The 23,119-nt window shown below is 33.8% G+C and overlaps 1 protein-coding gene across 5 annotated transcripts in view; it reads left to right on the forward strand.

Annotated features, from left to right (window-relative positions):
• Positions 1-22,133, forward strand: part of LOC114341246 (protein LSM14 homolog B) — an 80,185-nt gene extending 58,052 nt beyond the window's left edge. For all 5 annotated transcript variants that reach the window (XM_028292048.2, XM_028292077.2, XM_028292055.2 and 2 more), the window contains one exon: positions 17,864-22,133. In XM_028292048.2, coding sequence (XP_028147849.1) covers positions 17,864-17,871 — 8 coding nt within the window. In that variant the 3' untranslated portion in view covers positions 17,872-22,133. The remainder of the gene's footprint in view (positions 1-17,863) is intronic.
• Positions 22,134-23,119: the final 986 nt, after the last annotated feature.

Consider the following 23,119-nt stretch of genomic DNA (forward strand, 5'->3'; position numbering starts at 1 on the left):
TTTAAAGATTAAATTAATTTTTACTTACTATTTTCCAAAAAATTTTATTAAAACAATACCAAAAATTAAAAAAAGATTAGAAAACACCAGGATTCGAACCGGGGTCCTCTTGATCTCCAGTCCAACGTTCTACCACTGAGCTATACCATTTTCTTTATTCGGGCTACAAGATTACTCAGAGATAGTGACAAACAGACGAAGTGAATTATAAAATACTTTAAATAATATTACTTATTATCTTATTTCCGAGGTAGACAAGTCCAAATACACAAAAGTTATAATAATAGTTACCTATTTATGATATAAAATGTTAAAAGTACAATTTTAAAGCACGTATGTGAAGGTTTCGTGTGAAAGATTCGCTTCGCTCATTCTGCAAATCACATAAGTGCCTTAAAAATATACTTTTTAACACCTACCTATATCATACAATATTTTTTCTACAAACGTCTTACCTATATATCAACAATTATAATTTATTCATTCTCAATTACAGGACAATACTTACAAAAACTTTTACTTGAACTTGACTGACATTCCATTTTTATATTTTTCTTGACATTACATCAAAACTGCCTATATTGTCAATACGTAAATCAGAATAACATACTTTTATTTTTTTATATTCTAACAAATTTTAATAGTTTTTTTCTAAAAACGTGTTAAAATGCAATAATACAGTTTAAATTAGATTTTAAAAAAACTTTCAAACCACCTTTGAATGAAAATAAATATTTTGACGTTTCACAATTTGACAATTCACTTTTTTTGACAATGCTAAAGTAGCATTTTGAACACGTTTGTAGAAAAATATATTTAAAAACACTAATATATTCTTTCCACACCTTTTCTGGACTGATACATACATAAATTAAAACATTTAGTAGAAAGAAGTATAACTTCAAAAAATTATTTTCTTTGGTATTTTTAATACGTTTGTATTAAAATTCATTTAATACTTCCCTGTATTGTTTAAAAATTAGGTAAATACTTTGCAAAGAAAGAAAAATCCTCGGAAATTTGTGATGGCAATTTAATATCTAATCATAACATACCATAACATTAACATAAAAGTGATGAGTCAATTCCCGATTACGACACTCTCCTCAAAGTGGAGTGTAAAAAATTACATAATTAAAAACTAATGGTTCCGCGGCTTTCTTTGACTGTGAATTTAAAAATTTAGCCCAGCTCAGAGAATCACGTTTGTCATATCTATTTCAATGTCAGATGAAATGAACTTTTAATAAATATGATCTTCATATTCCCTAAAATAAAATGTTTCATCATAATGGCTGACCTGAGTAAAAATCACTTATTTATAAATTAAATTTGAATTATAGGCCTGAATCTCGCGTACAAAAAAGAAGTTGATTAATAGCAAGCTGAAAATTTGTAACTTAACTGTGTCTAGTCGGACAAACTTTGATGTACGGGAACACTGAAACAGGCGAAGCTTTAATTATGGAACAGGTAAAAAATTTGGAACGTCAGATTACGAAAACATTCCATGTATTTTGTCAGACAGAACTCCCAATTGATTTGTTACCATTTCATTAAACTCTTATGCAAAAATCAGACTGAGCATTTTAATAAGTCCAACACGAAGAACATGTCAAATGACAGGAATTATATTTTTGATAAATAATAGCAGTCTAATTTTTGCATGAGAGTTTAATGAAACAGTAACAAATCAATTGGAAGTTCTGTTCGACAAAATACATGGAGCGTTGTCTGTTTGTTAAAACATTTAATAAACAAATTGATTTAAAATAACAACTTTAAATGATTCTCCTCCCCCTTCATGTGCCAATAATTAGTGATCGATATTAAAAAAGAGAAGTCAAAGCTCAGACTCAAAATTTTTGGAGTCTTCGCTCCAAATCGTATTAACCCATTGGGTGGTACAGAACAAATACTCCAAATATTTAGTCTGAGCTTTTACTTCATTTTATTAATTTCACTCATTAAATCGTAGAGTTATTGAGTATGATTCAACAAGCCGTAAACTAGTTCAAAACGGTAATAAGTTGGCGCAGATAAATTTTGGTACCTCTATTTTAATATTGCGCAAACTAATAGGCGTTCTGAACTAGTTTATCGGCTTTTTGGAAGACATCCATTACCTGTTAAAGTCGAAATATTAGATAAGGGCACCGCTCGCCATACATTTCTTATTGCGAGCAGTGTCCTCATTTAATAAATCGACTCTACACTTCAACCGTATGCAAGCGAGAGTAATTAAAGTAACAAGTAATTGGACTTCGTAAGTCCTAGATTTTTACCCAAAGTAATCTAAAGTAGAACCGGAAGTCGATATTTGAACGCTTCGTGTAACTTTGCGTCGATCGATATACGATTTTACTAATTTTGAGTCATTTTAACTAAACTTTGGGTCATCATTGTTTAAACAGAAATGACTTCAAAACAGGAATTAAAGATTACAACTCAACTTTTCAATACGCTTCGATTGATGTGTTTCATTTACTATTTCTGCGACTATACCGGCACTTCTGGTTATACCTTTTTAAGCGGAAATGATATAAAAACCAAAACCAAAATTTTTTCTCATCTTGCTAAGGCACGTCGAATGATATATCGCTTATACTATTTCGGTGACTTTAGAACAGTTCATACGGTTGAACTCTAAAACCGAAAATCCGATGTCAAATTTCTAATCTTTAATACCATCCTTGGGTTATAAGCTTTCATTCGACACCCCATTTGTCATTCTATCTGTATTAATAATGGAGGAGTTGTATTCGCGGACGTAAAGACAGATGAACAGACAGTCATGAAACCGGAAGTATATATCTGTTTTCTTCTTGCGAAGTAGCGTCGAATAACATATCACGTGTACTATTCCGGTGACTTTAAAACAGTACTTCTGGTCGCATTTCTAAAACCGGAAGTCCAAGGTCAAATTTGGCACATTTAGTACCATCCTTGGATTATAAGCTTCCATTCGACACCTCATTTATCATTCTACCTAGTATAATGACGGAGAAGTTATATTCGCAGTCGGACGGACAGACGGACAGCCAGCCTAGGTCAAATTTCTCACATTTATTACCATCCTTGCATTATAAGCTTTCATTTGACACTTCATTTGTCATTCTACCTGGTATAATGACGGAGGAGTTATATTCGCGGTCGGACGGACCGACGGACAGACAGCCTAGATTAAAGTTATCACCTTTAGTACCATACTTGGATTATATGCTTTCATTTGACACTTCATTTGTCATTCTACTTGGTATAATGACAAAGGAGTTATATTCGCGGTCGGACGGACCGACCGACGTACAGACAGCCTAGGTCAAATATCTGACCCTTAGTATCATCCTTGGATTATAAGCTTCCATTCGACACCTCATTTATCATTCTACCTAGTGTAATGACGGAGAAGTTATATTCGCAGTCGGACGGACAGACGGACAGCCAGCCTAGGTCAAATTTCTCACATTTAGTACCATCCTTGCATTATAAGCTTTCATTTGACACCTCATTTGTCATTCTACCTGGTATAATGACGGAGGAGTTATATTGGCAGTCGGACCGACAGACAGCCTAGGTCAAATTTCTCACATTTAGTACCATCCTTGCATTATAAGCTTTCATTTGACACCTCATTTGTCATTCTACCTGGTATAATGACGGAGGAGATATATTCGCGGTCGGACGGACCGACGGACAGACAGCCTAGATCAAAGTTATCACCTTTAGTACCATACTTGGATTATATGCTTTCATTTGACACTTCATTTGTCATTCTACTTGGTATAATGACAAAGGAGTTATATTCGCGGTCGGACGGACCGACCAACGTACAGACAGCCTAGGTCAAATATCTGACCCTTAGTACCATCCTTGGATTATAAGCTTTCATTTGACACCTCATTTATCATTCTACCTGGTATAATGACGGAGAAGTTATATTTACGGTCGGACAGACCGACGGACAGACAGCCTAGATCAAAGTTATCTCCTTTAGTACCATCCTTGGATTATAAGTTTTCATTTGACACCTCATTTGTTATTTTACCTGGTATAATGACGGAGAAGTTATATTGGCGGTCGGACAGACCGACGGACAAACAGCCTAGATCAAAGTTATCACCTTTAGTACCATCCTTGGATTATAAGCTTTCATTTGACGCCTCATTTGTCAATGACAGAGGAGTTATATTCGCGGTCGGATGGACAGACGGACAGACAGCCTAGGTCAAATTTCTCACCTTTCACCAACCATCCTTTGATTATAAGCTTTCATTTGACACCTCATTTGTCATTCTACCTGGTATAATGACGGAGAAGTTATATTGGCGGTCGGACAGACCGACGGACAAACAGCCTAGATCAAAGTTATCACCTTTAGTACCATCCTTGGATTATAAGCTTTCATTTGACACCTCATTTGTCATTCTAGCTGGTATATTGATGGAGGAGTTGTGATTACGGACAGACGGACGTGGATAATTCAAAGTTTTCACATTTTTTTTAAATTGGGTGAAAACAATAATTCAAAGAAAATTTTTTCAACATTTGGTGAAAACAATATATTATTCCAAGTACGCCCTGCTATAATAATGAACCACCCGCATCCCTCAAAACGTTAGTACTCTATACAGTACCGAAATTTCCAAAGGAAAGTTTCAAACGGGCCATTACGCTCCTGAATTTTGCATATGTATATAATATTTTTCGTAGCGCCATCTTATACATAATGGCTACATTAACAGAGCTTAAATTCTTACAGATTCCTATACTTTATTCCTATTATATGTCCAATATTTACGTTTCACATGCCAATTTCTATTAATTGCAGAAATTTATTTTAAAAGTACACCACGCAAAAAGTACTTTATTAATTCACATTTTTTTAACGTTATATCCTTCCATTACATATATTGTAGTGCTAGACGGAATTTTATCATGAAATTCATTTAAATACTTGAGTAATTTAGATATAAAGGCTCTTATATTTATTGAGAAAAAAGCAAAACTTTCACATTTTTTTATAAACAATACACAACAGGTAGGATAGCAAAAATATGGCTGTAATTAGCGACATATATTGTTAGTAGGTTAAGCATTTTTCGGTATACATATATGCTCTAGATTATGAGTGGTGTACTTTATAAAGGTGATGGGATCGCCTATACTTATAACATTACCAATGGCCGGCCTTATACACTGATTTGAGCATGCACCAAAAAAATAAACTCTTACCACCCGCTATATTTCTTTTTGTATTATAACTAGAAGATTTATGAAGGAAAGAACCTCTTTGTTTTTTTTTTATAAGCTACAAAAATGTTTTATAGTTTTTTTAGTTAGATGCATAGTTTGGTAAAATGTATTCGCAAAAAAACATCCGAAAAGGTGTCATTTTTCAATGAAAATACCTAATTTTCAACCACAAATAACTCAAAAAGTATGTTTTCAAAAAAATTATAGAACAGTTTTTGCTTAGAATTAGGTTTTATAGCCACTTCCGTGATTATCTTGATCAACAAGATAAAAGCGCACGTCGTCATAGGGTAGGCTTTGAATAAGGAGATAAGTATAGGCTATTTCCAAAATTTCATTAAAATCCATGCAGTAGGATAGAATTCGGAGGGAATAATATCCTGTTTTTTCTCTCATTGACTGGCGTATGTTCGTTTGAAATCAATAATATGGACACTTTAGGATTGATATATCTATACAGCTAACTTCAGAGTTAATTTCTCAATTAATTCTGAACTATTATGTCAAATATAAAATATTTTCAACCAAAAATTGTGGTTCTTCCCATTAAACCCAGTAAATATAAAAGCCAGTTTATTGAAATTTATACTAATTTTTCGATTTATACAACTTGTTTTAACATAGCAGTAGAATATTTATTTTTTTAAATAATTATCGTTATTTTGGGGATGTTTTAACCTAAAAATATACAACCATAGGTAAAATATAATAATGCATGTTGAGTATTGTCCTTGGGTACAGACTGTTAAACATTGAGATATAGGGCAGATAAGATTTGTTAAAAAGCATAGTTAGTTGATCTTTCTTATTACCCCATGTTGAACATCCATTATAAATTATTATATTTTGCACAATCGAATCGGTCTTTAAAGAAACCTGTTATGTCCACAAAAGCAAAGTTGTGGAAAAGTACAAAAAACATCTCGGGCTTGCCGCGTTTCTCTTGATTCAGAAAAATTTCTCAACTCTCTAAGTTCACTTAGAACGTTAAACAGGGTTTCTCTTGAAACATGTGAGTCTATTATTATCTAAGGTTAGTAAAAATGCAAAAAAACGAAAATCGATTTTTTGGACATGTCAGGTTTCTCAAACAACCGATTCAATTATACAGGGCTGCAAATTAAACAAACAACCAAAATTTCAATGTGATTGAAAAAACTTACAGGAGTGAATCAATTAATAATGTGTTGATGCACCTCGCTGGGCAACACAGTCTTGAATGTGCCTGGACTCCCTTCTGGTTAGATAGTCAATATCCTCCCATAGTATCAATCTCTTTTCAAGCCCTAATTAACTCCTCCTGAAAAGCTTCTAAAGTTTGAGGAGAATGCTCTAAATCAGCGTTTCCCAACCGGTGGGTCGCGACCCACTAGTGGGTCGCGGGCGGATTTCAGGTGGGTCGCAGCGTAGCTCTTACAGTAGATGAATATGAATATCGTACATATATTAAAAAAAAAAGACTGGAGGCTAAGTTAGACTTCTACCAGCCTAGAGAACAAGCTGGATTTAGATCCGGATATAGCACTAACGACCACTTACTGGTAATAAAAAAACTTGATAGAAAAGTCGGCGGAATAGAACAAACCATTGGCACTGATATTCCTGGGCTACGAGAAAGCGTTAGATATCATAAACACAACAGAAAATGCTAAAAGCATTGACAGAATGCCGAAGAGACCATCGCTAGACTAACATGATAAAATATATCTACCACAATGCAACGGCTAGCGTAAGACTCTCTGATCAACAAACTAATAAATTCTGTATACAGCGAGGAGTACGGCAAGGAGACACCATCTCACCAAAGCTGTTCACAACCCTTTTAGAACACACTTTTAAGAAGGCAGATCTGAACGAATATGGTATCAATATAAATGGAGAGAAGCTCAGTCATTTGAGATTCGCAGATGACCTCGTCCTTATAGCCGATCATATGGATGATGATGCAATAATAATGTTGAACAAGTTATATCACGCTTCCTTAGAGGTCGGACTAAAGATTAACATCAACAAGACGCAAATAATGACTAATCTGGTGCTAAATCGTAATATTGTTGTTGATGGAATGGATATTGAGCAGACTGCATCTTCTAAGTACTTGGGACATGAAATTCGGTTGGGAAGAGATAACCAGACGTGCGAGCTCCCACGTCGCATAGGATTAGCCTGGGTAGCGTTTGGTAAACTGAGCTATGTATTTAAATCGGACTTACCCGTTTGCCTGAAAAGGAAAATCTTTGACCAGTGTGTATAGCCTGTACTCACTTATGGAGCGGAAACATTAACACTCACAAAAAAGGTAGTGAACAAGATTCGCATAACTCAGAGAGCTATGGAACGCCAGACGTTGGGTGTCTCCCTGAGGCACCGAATCCCAAACGAAGAAATACGTCGTAGAACAAAATCAACGGACGCCGTCGAAAGAATCGCGTCGCTCAAGTGGAATTGGGCAGGACACGTCGCCAGATTGTCAGACAACCGATGGACAAAACGTATTGTCGAGTGGAGGCCACGAGAAGAAGCACTACGGAGCAGAGGACGACCACCAACCAGATGGGCTGACGATCTGAAGCGTATTGTCAGCAACTATATGCAAGCCGCACAAAACAGAGAAAGATGGAAAGAGCTGAGGAAGACCTATGTCTAGCAGTGGACGAGTACGGGTTGATGATGATAACATATATATCATCATGGGTTAGGGATGGGTCGCGAATATGAAAAAACATCAGAAGGTGGGTCGCCAGATATAAAAGGTTGGGAACCACTGCTCTAAATTAATAAGTATGACCCATCGTATCCCACATGTGTTCAATTGGAGATAAATCTGGGGATCTCGGAGACTAGGGCAAAAAATTGATAATCTGTTCAAAGAAGTCTATGGTGGTTTTCGCAATGTGTACGTGTAGCTTATCCTGCTAAAAAATTGGATGTTGGTGTGTCTGAAGGTAGGGTATGTAGAGGTGAGCTGAACGATAAGCTATGGCACCCAACACCTCAACAGAAGGCCAAAACTGCGAATTCGAGGACAAATTGTTCTCATCCCAATTGGTCTTCCATCTTCTGAATTAGACCTAGTGAACTACAAGTGGTCTCTTCTAAATCCACCAACCTTAGCCGGCCATCTTGACGCCCTCTTATTTTTCCACTCTTTTTCAAGTTTGAGGAGAATGCTCTAAATTAATAAGTATGACCCATCGTATCCCACATGTGTTCAATTGGAGATAAATCTGGGGATCTCGGAGACTAGGGCAAAAAATTGATAATCTGTTCAAAGAAGTCTATGGTGGTTTTTGCAATGTGTACGTGTAGCTTATCCTGCTAAAAAATTGGATGTTGGTGTGTCTGAAGGTAGGGTATGTAGAGGTGAGCTGAACGATAAGCTATGGCACCCAACACCTCAACAGAAGGCCAAAACTGCGAATTCGAGGACAAATTGTTCTCATCCCAATTGGTCTTCCATCTTCTGAATTAGACCTAGTGAACTACAAGTGGTCTCTTCTAAATCCACCAACCTTAGCCGGCCATCTTGACGCCCTCTTATTTTTCCACTCCGTCCTGTGCAACTCGATCTTCGTTTTCGGCTTTCTTGACGCCATGCCCGATAACATCTTAAAACTATCTCATCATCATCATTCAACCCGGATCTATCAACTGCTGGATATAGGTCTCCCTCAGTCTTTTCCCCTGTTTTGTGCTGTTTGCATCCAACTTTTGTTGATATGTTTTATGTCATCAGACCATGTTGTTGCTGGATGACCTCTACTCCGATATGCTTGTTGTCTTGATCTCCAGTGTATTATTCGCTGTGTCCATCTGTTATCCGACATTCTAGCTATGTGCCCCGCCCAGTTCCACTTACGTGTCATAATTCTTTATTTCCTCGTTCATAATCGGATCCCTACGAGTAGTGCCTAACATCGAGCGTTCCATGGCTCTTTGTGTAAAACAAATTTTATTTTTTTCTCTTTGTTTTTTTAACTACATATCTATAAGTATCTAAACTTCAGTGAACCTTATTTCGCAATTTCCCGAAAAGAAATTCTGGCTTCTCTTAGGCCAACTATCTGATTGCTATCAAACTAGCTCAGTTGATGGAAATTTGCGCGTCTTCTTACTCTAGGCGTTGTAAACGACTTAAAAAAATAAACGAAAAAAAATAATAAAAAACGAAAATCTAAACTGATATGGCTGAAATTCTAATCATTTATTGTTTTTGCCAACATAAGCCTGTATACCGAGTTTTGTTCTTCTTTTACTGTCTATTTTCCCTTGATGAATAGCTATCTTCTTGTTCAGCCTGTTTGCATCCACTCCTGGACTATGAGTTCTCCATCTTCTCTGTTTTGTGCTATTTGGTGCCAGTTTCTACCCATTTTTGCTTTGATGTCATCTAGCCATCGTTTTTTTGTTTTTGATCTTCCTCTATCTTGATTGTGCCTCATAACGTGACTCAAGTATTATAACTTATCTTTTCTTTATAGTTATTCCTACCTCTCTCTTTTTACCTATCCAGCGTACCTCCTCGTTGGTCACATGCTCAGTCCAGGATATATGTAATATACATATTTCGAAGGCCTCTACTTTTTTCATTAATGTTGCTGTTATTGTCCACGCCTCCATTCCGTAGGTATAACATAACCGGGAATACATGACATTTCAGAAATCGAATTTTGAGAGGTATGGTGAGGTTGTTAGAGGTGAAAATTTGCTTCATGCTAGTGAACGATGCTCTTGCAAATTTTGTTAAAATAAATAGTTATTTTCCTAACTAGTGCGGAAAGTGATACTTTCCGGCACAAGACTGCCGTTGACCCGAACGACGCGATAGCGGACTTCGGGCAAGCAGTCGAGTGCGGGAAAGACACTTTCCGCATGAGTTATGAACAATATTTTTTCTAGGGCCGAACTTTTGGAAAAGCAAAGAGCAATATCAATTTTTATTTAGGAGTGAAAATACACAAAATACGTTCTTTGACAAGGTTGTCAAAACCAAACGTTCAGTAAAATTGGTTACCATGACGACGATATTGGTTTCCATGACGACGATTCAGAACCGTTGTTATTGTCTACTGATTTGACTTTTGAATTTATGTCAAGATAATTCTATTTCAACGAATAATCGCGTTAATTTAATTAAAACACGAACAAAATCAGATAAATTTGAAATAAAATAGTAAATAATATCTAAATATTGGTTTATTGCATGTATTATAATATATATTGCCATATTACAAACTTTTCCGCACACCGTGCGGGAAAGTGCAACTTTCGGAAACAAAATGAGTACGGGAAAGTGGATGTTTTAGCACGGCAGTAGAAAAATAATTTATAATGGGTGTTGTGTTCGGATTTCTATGTTACTTGGTACATTATTCCAGTTTATATACCTGAAATTATTTATTATGTATACTCATTATGTATGTGTTTATTTGTACAATTTTTATCAGTCTTTGAAAACTATGTGGTAATACATTTTAAGGAAAAAGTGAATTTCTTTAGCTCCAAAAGACAGTATCACTAACATTAATAAAAATCACTAGGCTTAATTTTTATATTTATCTAGTGTGTATATTGTGTATTTTTGGAGCTAGATGTTAGGGTGTAGTGAAAGTATTCTTTTAGTTGTTTTTGTTGTTCTACTTTTTATTTATATGGAATTCAAATTTTTATTTGAAATCTCGTCATTTAACTTGAAACTTTCGTAAACCTGAAGCCACGATTTATGAATCTATTGAACCTTTGAGTTGATTTCATTAAATATTAGGTTTGTTCTAGCATTAGTTTCAAACGGTAAGAAACCATCAGCGAATAGTGGACCAGCGCGAGTAGAGGGGATAGCACTGGTGACAGTATTATGTTTTCTCACTGACCAACTGTTTGCTGACGGTTTCTGACTAGTTTGACTGTTTGCTAGAACAAACCTAATGTGTATCCTTCACATATTCTTTATTTATACCGGTGTAGGGTTGTTTTAAAATTTCATGCACAGTGGAAATACGTATGCCTCCAAAAAAATGAATCCTAAAAACATTAACTATTTTAATTTCATACAGAATTTAATATAAAGTATTAAAACGACTGTTAGAAGGAAAACAGTAAATTCTTCACCTATTTTACTAATGCAAAAACTAATTTGACTGTCTTGCTGTGAGGACGCATTAAGGGGTCCACAAATTGCGTTATTGCTTGACAGTTTGGTTCAATGAACAAGTCTGTTCGAACAAAAATAACGAACATAAGTTGCACATTTCAGTTTTGTTTAGTAGTTTGTTCAAATATGAAACGAACTTATTTGTGTACAGTAGCGGCGGCGTATTCCATAAAATCAAACATCGTCGTCTTCCTGAGTGTTATTGCTTGACAGTTTGTTTCAATAAACATGTCTGTTCAACAAAAATAACGAACACGAGTTGTGCACTTCAGTTTTGTTTAGTAGCTTGTAATTCATAATATGAAACAAATATATTTGTGTGCAGTAGCGGTGGTGAGTCAGGTTCATGAAATTTTGCAAGACCAATAATAATTGTTCTCAGCCTTACTCAAATGTGATAGGAATTATTTTTGTTTTTTGTTCTTTTTCTATTAGATTAGAATATAAAAATTGGTGGAAAATGCGAAGCATGTAAATCACACAATACAATATTCTTTAATTTGATTACACTATAACATTAAAATAGGTTATGGTTGAATGCTCGAATATATTAATTTTGTAAATAAACCGCAGATATCGAGCACTGTAATTTATTAAATCTTGCCCAAGTATTCTTTCACTCTCACTCAGAACATCGTCAAGGGCTTTTCGTCAGAAAAAAAGATATCCTGGAATGTGGGAAGACAACACATTGGACAAAGAACAAAATGATTAAGGTGATACAGTAGCGATCAACAGGTAGAAAAACGCGTTCCAAGATTGCGGCTGTAATTTTGAATATTTTTTCGAGATATTTGGCACACGTATTCGTAATATAATAAAGCGAATGGCGGTACAGAGCCCAATTTTAAAAATTTATTAATGTGGAAATTACTCTGTAATTAAATACAATATTAAAAAACGAGCCTGTACCGCCATTAAGAAGAACAAAAAAATACACTTTCTTCAAATAAACTTTTTTATCCGATGCCTAGATTTTGTGTCATTTTGGAACTACTAAAATTTTTTATTTCATTAGTAGTTCCAAAATGACACAAAATCTAGGCATCGGATAAAAAAGTTTATTTAAAGAAAGTGTATTTTTTTCTTTTTAATGGCGGTACAGGCTCGTTTTTTTAATATTGTATTTAATTACAGAGTAATTTCCACATATTAATATATTTTTCAAATTGGGCTCTGTACCGCCATTCTTTATTATATTACGAATACGTGTGCCAAATATCTCGAAAAAATATTCAAAATTACAGCCGCAATTTTGGAACGCGTTTTCGCTACCTGTTGATCGCTACTGTTTCCTCTTAAAATTTAAAGGCTATTAAATTATTCAAATCAGCAATTTCGAGTGATTCCCATTAAATAAGGAATATTAATCACTGTACCTCCAACTTCGAATAATGTAACAGCATTTAAATTTTAACCTGTCCTTTGTCCAGTGTGTCATTTGTTAGTTTACAACAAATATTTACGACATTCCAGAATATCTTCCTTTCTGACGAAATGCCCTTGATAATCGATCTTCTGATAGTGAAAGGTTGGGCAAGGTTTAATAAATTACAGTGCTTGATATCTGCATTTATTTCTAAAATTCTTATATATAACATTGTTGCTTTTTGTTGTCATCACAGAGAAAAATAGTAGTGTTCGGTACATTGTGTGATTTGCTATTCTGTGCATAACATTCTGGTGAACTTTTAATTATGATGTATGTACCGGGTGTTGTTCTGAAGCTATTTCCTTGTGGCATTTTTATGATTAATTATTTATATGGGAAATAAGCCACAATTAAAATGAAAAAAATAATTTTATTAACGTTTCGACGCCCAAATCGGGTGCCGTTGTCAAAATACAAAATATTACTAAAATAAACTAAAGTGTTGTTGCTAAGCAAAAAAATTCTTCTAATAATTTATTTAATCTCACTCATTTATATTGGCAATTCAGACATATATTATACATTTTAAAGTAGAAGACTTTAAAATGATATTGCCAATATTTATGAGTTGCGTTCCTGGGACGACTTACTGAAAGATAGTTCATTCGATTACATGAAATTAACCCCAACTCAAGAATATCCGTCATAAAAAATTATAGCATGTGATATGTCTTTAAAAAGACAACCAAATGCAACGACAGTAAAATTCTCGCGTTAGAGACTTCATAGTAAATCACAAGGGAAAACCAGGAAAAACCCTGTGATACTATCCCGACATCGTAAGTATTTGGTCTTACATTAATTTACTCTCAAAAAATAATACCAAATTCTGACTTGTAACATGTTAAAATTATAAATAATATTAATAATACTAGATATATAAGTAATACTAAAATATAAAATATGTACTAGCTCGATATTATTGACTTACTAATCTTGGTATGTTCTTTCTATTGACTTCCTCTTTCAGTATGGGTAACCACATCCTACTGCATTCTACCCAGGAATTTGCGACACAATTGGTTTCATTTAGCATAATTAGAGCCGCTTCTTTGATTTTTCTCTTTTTACTATCTGATTCTTTCAGGACTATACTTGAATCTCTCCACTGAACTCTATGTTCATTATCCCATGCGTGTTGACATATTTGAGATCTCTCAAATTCTCTATTTTTAATATAAGATTGATGTTCACTTATTCTAACGTCTAATGGTCTTGATGTCTCACCTAAATAAAATTGTTCGCATTCACAAGGTATTTTATAAATAATAATTATAGCTCTTTTATAAATAATAATTAATAAAATTATAGCTCTTTTTCTTTGTTCTTTCTTGATCATTGTTAGGTTTAGTTTTAGATAGAATAGATCTCAATGTGTTTGTTGTTTTGAATGTTGTTGAAATGTTGAATTTATTTCCTATTGTTTTAAGTTTCTCGGATAGTCCTTTTATATATGGTATTGATATTTTCCTCGTATTATTTCTGGTGAATGTTGTAGGATCCCGTTCTAAGTTGTTCTGTTCCATTCGATCCAATCTTGACAATTCCTTATTTATAAACGATAAAGGATAATCATTTTTTAATAAAACAGATGTTAACAATTGTTTTTCTGCTAAAAAGGAATTTTCGTTAGAACAAGTAATTTTGGCTCTATCATATAAGGATTTAATGATTTAATTTCAGTGGAGAGATTCAAGTATAGTCCTGAAAGAATCAGATAGTAAAAAGAGAAAAATCAAAGAAGCGGCTCTAATTATGCTAAATGAAACCAATTGTGTCGCAAATTCCTCGGTAGAATGCAGTAGGATGTGGTTACCCATACTGAAAGAGGAAGTCAATAGAAAGAAAATACCAAGATTAGTAAGTCAATAATATCGAGCTAATACATATTTTATATTTTAGTATTACTTATATATCTAGTATTATTAATATTATTTATAATTTAAACATGTTACAAGTCAGAATTTGGTATTATTTTTTGAGAGTAAATTAATGTAAGACCAAATACTTACGATGTCGGGATAGTATCACAGGGTTTTTCCTGGTTTTCCCTTGTGATTTACTATGAAGTCTCTAACGCGAGAATTTTACTGTCGTTGCATTTGGTTGTCTTTTTAAAGACATATCACATGCTATAATTTTTTATGACGGATATTCTTGAGTTGGGGTTAATTTCATGTAATCGAATGAACTATCTTTCAGTAAGTCGTCCCAGGAACGCAACTCATAAATATTGGCAATATCATTTTAAAGTCTTCTACTTTAAAATGTATAATATATGTCTGAATTGCCAATATAAATGAGTGAGATTAAATAAATTATTAGAAGAATTTTTTTGCTTAGCAACAACACTTTAGTTTATTTTAGTAATATTTTGTATTTTGACAACGGCACCCGATTTGGGCGTCGAAACGTTAATAAAATTATTTTTTTCATTTTAATTGTGGCTTATTTCCCATATAAATAATTAATTATGTACCGGGTGTCCCAATAAGAATGGCGCTCGGCCATATCTCAGGAACCGTTTATAGTACAGCTTTGGGAAAAAAATTTATAAGAAAAGTTGCCTCAAGAAAAGCCTGGAAATTATTTTCATAATTGTAAGTCCACCGCTAGAGGGCGTAATTGAATATCAAAAATTAAAAAATCGAAATTTTACAAAATTTGCCTATGAAAGGGCACTGGAAATCCGATTATCGTATTCTTTATAAAATTCTGCGCATATTTTATTTCACAAGTTTAAGTCTACCTGTGCAAATAAGAGGTGGGGGTGAGTGGGAACCTTGTTATGAAAAAATCGCTGTAAGTCCGGTTCTGCTTAATCGATTTTTGCAAACTTGGTCTTGTTGAAAACAGCTCTTTTTCGTCAATGTAATAGTTATAATTTGAAAACATACTATTACGTAATATGCCGGCTAGGAGGCGCTATTTATTTTCTTTTTAGAAATCTAATTTTCTTTGGAAAATATTAAATACAAGTATGTATATTTTTCCCTGTATTACAAAATTAGACCAAATTAGCAACAGAATACCGAAAACCGCATGTCTATACCTTTTTTCTATCTCGAGATATCTTAAGAAACGTGTAAATTTTAAACATAACTGTTGCTGTCATATAAGTGGAAATATATAGAAGCAAGCAGTGTGCTATGGAAAAAAACAAAGAAACATTTTCCAGATGTCACCGTATATAATAAATCAAAACAAAATATGAAAAACTCTACTACTGGAGTGACGTCTTTGGGGATATTTCATTGCATATATTCTAGCCGCAACAGTTGCATTTCTTATGCATTCAAAGAATGTGGCTATCATGTCAAATGCTTCTTAGTTTGTAAGAATCATCTTGAATTTTACTCTGTATAATAAAATTTAATAGAAACAAACCACAACAAACCATCAATGCACAAATTTTTATGTTTTACTGATTTGACACATAATTTGACACATGATGACTTCTTGAAGTTAATACTTCTAGTAGTTCTATTTTTTTCCATAGCACACTACTTGTTTCCACTTTGACTTCCTTAACTTAGTTTACCGGTGACAATAACAGTTATGTATTTATCTTAGTTAGTAATAGGATAATTGATATTAAAATATAATGAAATAAAAATTAAAAATTTGTGTAGAAAATCTGACGTTTTTACATTTTCTACGATTCATCGAGAGAAAAACATGCGCTGAGGCAACAATTCATAAAAATTTACATATTAACGCTATTTTTTTTGGTATTATTTTAAGTATTAAAATTAGTGTAATATTTAAATAAAAATAAAATTAAACTGTTTAAAATATATTTATTTCGTTAAAATCATAATAATAGAAGTATAACTTCTTACTCGCGTACAAAGTACACAAACTCTTTTTTTGTTATATTTTATAGTGTTATTTGTCTTATTGTTGTTTTGATTCATTATATACGGTGACATCTGGACAATGTTCCTTTGTTTTTTTTTCATAGCACACTACGCGCTTCTATATATTTCCACTTATATGACAGCAACAGTTATGTTTAAAATTTACACGTTACTTAAGATATCTCGAGATAGAAAAAAGGTATCGACATGCGGTTTTCGGTATTATGTTGCTAATTTGGTCTAATTTTGTAATACAGGGAAAAATACATACTTGTATTCAATATTTTCCAAAGAAAACTAGATTTCTAAAAAAAATAAATAGCGCCTTCTAGCCGGCATATTACGTAATCGGCTGTTTCCAAATTATAACTATTACATTGACGAAAAAGAGCTGTTTTCAACAAGACCAAGTTTGTAAAAATCGATTAAGCAGAACCGGACTTACAGCGATTTTTTTATAACAAGGTTCCCACTCACCCGCACCTCTTATTTGCACAGGTAGAATTAAACTTGTGAAATAAAATATGCACAGAATTGTATGAAGAATACGATGATTGGATTTCTAGTGCCTTTTCATTGGGCAAATTTTGTAAAATTTCGATTTTTTAATTTTTGATATTCAATTACGCCCTCTAGCGGTGGACTTACAATTATGAAAATAATTTCCAGACTTTTCTCGGGGCAACTTTTGTTATAAATTTTTTTCCCAAAGCTGTAGTATAAACGATTCCTGAGATATGGCCGAGAGCCATTCTTATTGGGACACCCGGTACAAACTGCATTTAGCCCAGTAAATGACCGTTTTGCTCCAATTCAAAGTTGTGCCTATTTTACTTTATGAAAGCATTTTGACTTAGTTAAAAAACTCTATAGAATAAAAGTTGTTAAGAATTAGTCAATTTATCCATTTTCGGACTTATTTTAAACGTATGTTTTTTACCCCCCCCCCGAGAAGGGATCACTTTCATCCCCTAAAATTAAAAACAACCAATGGCATCCAACCTTGAAGTTGGGGGGTAAGTAGACCTTAATCCAAATTTTCGTGCAATATTACATGGTATCGCCTTATCTCACATTCATTTACTGGGCTATTTTTCTATGAATAAACTGTAAAAAAATTATTCTGTTGAAAAAACATTTTTATTAATCAAATGTTTATTTTTTCAGTGAAATAGAAGATCTGACCAGGAACACCTGACACTAGATTGAGAAAAAAATACACAATAAGTGTTTTAGTTTATAAAAAATACAACAATCTGTGATGGAGTGAGTTTGTACTACTAGAAAAATGTTTTTGTTAGATCTACAAGTATCGCGCGGATTTATTCTACACAACTAAATCGGTTCACTCGTTCATTGAGCCAAAATCTCATTGGTGTTTAGAAAAAAGCTGCGGGTCCGGCTCAACTCGTTTACTGATCGATATTTGTCTTTCCAACAAAAACGTTAGAATAAAAATTGAAAAGAGAAAAGAAACAAAAATTTGTCCTGGTGTCAGTATTAAGATTTTAGACTTATAGCGATACGCATTTTGACGTGTCCCTGATTTTGATCGTTTTTATATATCGCGAATCGTCTTTCCAATCAAGCGTTGGATAACATATGTTACAGTGAAAGTTGACGTTTCAGGGAAGGTTAACCTTTACTAGTCACGGTCGACTCTCGCTGGGCATCTTAGTGAAAGTTGAATTCTGAAATAACAAGATCAACTTTCACTAGTGAAGGTTGACCATTCTTAGTGAACGTCAACCTCCCCTACAGCAGTCTAGGGAAAGTTACACAGACGTACAAACAAGATCAACATCCACTAGTGAAGGTTGACAATTCCTATAGTGAATGACAACCTCCTCTACAACAGTCTAGGGAAAGTTAGAGAGAAATAAAAGACTAATCTTAAATCACGTATACTTTTATAACAAAAGTAAATTTAGAATTTGAAAGATGAACAAATAAGAACAAAATAAAACGTGAAACTATAGTCTACAATTTAAAGACTATAATAGAGACGAAAATACTATAGTCAACAATAATAAAATTATTTGTTGCAACATGATAATGCTTTATGGCATTTGGAATTGCATAAAACATTGTTTTTTATGCAGTAACACTTCTTTGTTTGGCACTTCTTGTTACAACTGCACTTAAAAAATCCTTGCCCACTTCCGGTTGACTGAGTAGTAGCAACTGTTCGTAAAGTAAGTGTCTTTTCCATTGGAATTTCATCTTCTTTTATAATGTTTACTGGACAAGTATTAAACTGGGATCTGCAAATAAAAAGATACTTGCAGGCTTAAATGTAAAATTACTAATTATTATACTATGCGGTATTAAATACGTTCAAACAAGTTAAACTTCATAAAAGTATTAAAAATGTAAACTAAATTGACGACAGGTCAAGGTCGTTCGCCCGCCGTGCACATCCGCCAGATGTTCAACATTCCCTAGGCTGATTCCGTGAAGGTTCACCTTCCCTAGTGAAAGCTGATATATATTTTCTACTATCAACATTCACTGGTCATTTCAGTGAAGGTCGACAATCACTAGCGACGGTACACCTTGACTAATATTCAGCTTTCACTGTAACATATATATACAACAAATAAAAAATTCGTTATCGAAAAAATACTAAATAGAATTTACAAGTTTGTCGTAATTTTTTAACAAGTATTTTTAAAATGGTTAAAGTGAGGGACAAAGAAAATGCTACTACGATTTTTCAACACCAAAACATTAATGGCACCAACTAGGTCCCTCTTTTTGTGTGTTTAGCGATTGATTATAGACTGTAAATGACGTGTTATGATTATTTTATATATGTTGCCAAAATGGAGAGGATATTATAAAAAAAATCTTTAGAAATTATGTATCTAATGTTTACAAAAAATTCAACAGTAGATAAATATACACGTCTGTAATATGAATATTTGTTATATGTACATATTTTAATTTGGCAACTAGTACCAATTCTGATGCAAATAATTTCATAGAAATTCTAAATTATATTAAGGTGAAATTAATTAATTTGGGTGTTAGGGATAGAACAGTTGATTGTGACTCAATTTATCAATTATAACACATTTTGAAATCAATACATCAAATCACAAATTTGATATATGCCCCATGATAGGACAAAATATACACGTTAACTACAATACAGTAATACCATATAAACTTGACATGATCTTAGTCACTTGAATCTTTTAAGTCTACTAGATTTTTCGTAAACATTGGATATACATATTAAGAAAAACACCTTACACATTACGAATGAAAGACGACGTAATATTTATTTTTTGTTTATAGATAATAATTATGTTTTAATAATTTAAGTGTATAGAAAAATGACTTTTGGTGTCTTTCTTTTTCTTCGTTAATGTGATTGGTGTTCTTCGAGATAATTATAGCTAGAATGCTTCCAATATTCATACAATTTAATTGTGAGACTAATAAATGATTTGGTTGATATAAGTGTAAAGAAGCACTCTACTTGGAACAGAAACGTTTTCCATTTGCAAGGAAAAGAGGATTAAAAACTTTTCTCTCGTGAAATTCAAACAAAGCCAAATTAAAACTTAATTAGATAAAAGGATCTACAGAAAAGCACTCGAATGGATGATTATTTAGTATTTTATTAGTTTCAGAAAGGAAATGGAATGGTGTTTCGTTTTCATGGTTCCGATAAGACTTGCCTTTCTGATACCATGGAGATACGGTTTAGAGCATCAAGTTGCCTCCAGCCTGATTTGATTCGAGGACAATTCCAGTCGGAGAGTTTGACTGGGGCAGTACATCTGTCAAAGAATGCCTCTGCTAAGGCCAGCTCAATGAGACAGAAACCTTGAGTAGAGCAAAAGGGTAAAAGCTGGCTTGATCTCGATGTTCAGTATGCATAGGGACTGTGAAAGCACAGCCTATCAATTCTTTTGGTTTGAAAAGTTTCAGCAAGAGGTGTCCAAAAAGTTGTCACCTGGATAACTGGCTTGTGGCGGCCAAGCGATCATAGCGACGTCGCTTTTCCTATCATTGTGAAGCATAATTCGCCAAGCGTTGGATTGTTCACCCATATTAACGTCAGTTGGGTTTAGATTGCCGTGGCACAGGTTAGTTTTACCCTACTGATGACTCGTAGTTGTGATAGTAATCCTGCCCAGTACGAGAGGAACCGCAGGTTTGGACTTCCTCGAATTGGTAATGGTACGAAGCTACCATAGGAATGAAAATTTAACTTTCAAGTGGTTTTCAGCATTATAGTTTAAAGTTCGAGTATCCTCTTTTAGTTAAAGTCTATCCGTTTGTTGTTTGGTTAGAATACAGAGTTTTTATTGTCTAGTCACTATTTGAATATGTTAAGTATCTGCCTTCATCTTAAATGTGTTAATAGACATTAAATTTTTATCAAACAGTTCAAACACAATTACCGAAACCGTTTAATGTCTTCATTATTCTTGTCAGAAATATTTTCTTTCGAAGTATCTATTAGAGAACCCTTCCGTACCACATATCAAAACCCCCTAAAACTTTACTATACACGCAGTGGTTACCAACATTTTATGTCTGGCGACCCACCTTCTGATGTTTTTTCATATTCGCGACCCATCCCTCACCCATGATAATACATAATGTACGTTATTCAGCTACTGTAAAAGCCATGCCGCGACCGACCCACTAATGGGTCGCGACCCACTGGTTGGGAAACGCTGACTATACAGTAATCAACTGCTTACAAAAATATCTTCTTTTCACTTGCTTTAAGTCATCGTCAAACTGAGTGAATCTAAATAAATTATCCTTGCAATTGGAAAATGAACTCTGAAACTGATATTGAATGGTTTGTTGAGTAAAACATGTTAGGGCATACTTTTTCACCAAAATATAGAGCCAACCAAGATTTTGTGTGATAATGCTATGAAATCGAATTACTGAATCTGTCAATTTCGTTTTTTGTGTTGTTTGTATTGAAGGTAGTTGGTGCTGGATTAAATCATTTAATATTTCAACAGAAGCCGTTCACATCATAACAATTTCGAATGATATGATTAAAAAAAAATAGAAGTATTTATGTATATTTTTATTGGCTCTAGAAAATTGTGAGAATATTCTTTTTATACTGTAGCTTACGTTGTGTGAATATGAATTTAGTTTATGGATTACGTACTTGAGTTCTTATTGGAAACACGTGAAAGTGGTATAAAGGCAGATTTAACGAAAAATTTTACGGAAATATTTTGTTTATACAGTTTTATTTTGTATTTATGAAATTCCTAAAATGAAATTGTGCGGGAATCGGGGCAGTAATTTCAATGCGTGGCCTTTTACTCTTTCTTAGAAATGTTATGTTTATTTTGATAATTTGTTATTTATAACCCGATAACTATTACTATAGCATTGACTTTTGTTTTATTAAGGTCATTTTGAAATAAAATTATATGGAAATAAATACAGTGTTTTATTTGGAACATATTGGTGGGTCAGTACATAAAAGGCAAGGTTAAGTTCACAACTTCAGTTGAATTGTTGATAAAATAAAATATACTTTTTCGTTGCGAAATTGTTCATCTTTTAGTGTTTATCGTGAACAGGAATTCTGTTGACGAAAGCGTATAAGATATCTGAAGGTATCAGGTATGTCGATTCTCTTTTCCTTATCCCTATGCGGGGTCGGCTTCCCTAATTGCATTTCTCCACACAATTCTATCTTGGGTCATATCAATGTTAATCCCCTTTACCAACATGTCCTGCCTTATCGCCTCCCCCACGGTCTTCTTTGGTTTTCCTCTCTTACTCCTTCCAGGAATCTGCACTTCAGCTATTCTTCGTATTGGGTGATTAACGTCTCGACGTTGAACATGACCAAACCATCTTAACGTATGCTCTCATTTTGGCATCAATTGGTGCCACACCTAAACTTCCCGTAATATACTCATTTCTAATTTTATTCTTCTTTGTCACTCCACTCATCCATCTAAGCATTCTCATTTCCGCCACATGCATTCGTTGTTCCTCTTTCTTTTTCACTGCCCAACATTCAGTTCCGTACATCATAGCCGGTCTTATGGCTGTTTTATAGAATTTTCCCTTCAGCTTCATTGGAATTTTTCTGTCACACAACACACCACTCGCTTCTTTCCACTTCATCCATCCAGCCCTAATTCTACTGCATGCATCTCCATCTATTTCTCCATTACTCTGTAATACCGATCCTAGGTACTTAAAACTATTGCTTTTCACCATCCAAAGATACCATTTTATTTGTAGTAGCTCCATCTTTACATGAACATTCCAAATACTCTGTTTTTGTCCTACTAAGTTTTAAACCTTTTTCCTCCAGAGCTTGCCTCCACTGGTCCAGTTTTTGTTCTAAGTCTCTTTCACTATTTCCTACTAACACGACATCATCAGCATACATTAAGCACCATGGAATGT

Source organism: Diabrotica virgifera, chromosome 5 (assembly GCF_917563875.1).
Source record: "Diabrotica virgifera virgifera chromosome 5, PGI_DIABVI_V3a".
Taxonomy (NCBI): Eukaryota; Metazoa; Arthropoda; class Insecta; order Coleoptera; family Chrysomelidae; genus Diabrotica; species Diabrotica virgifera.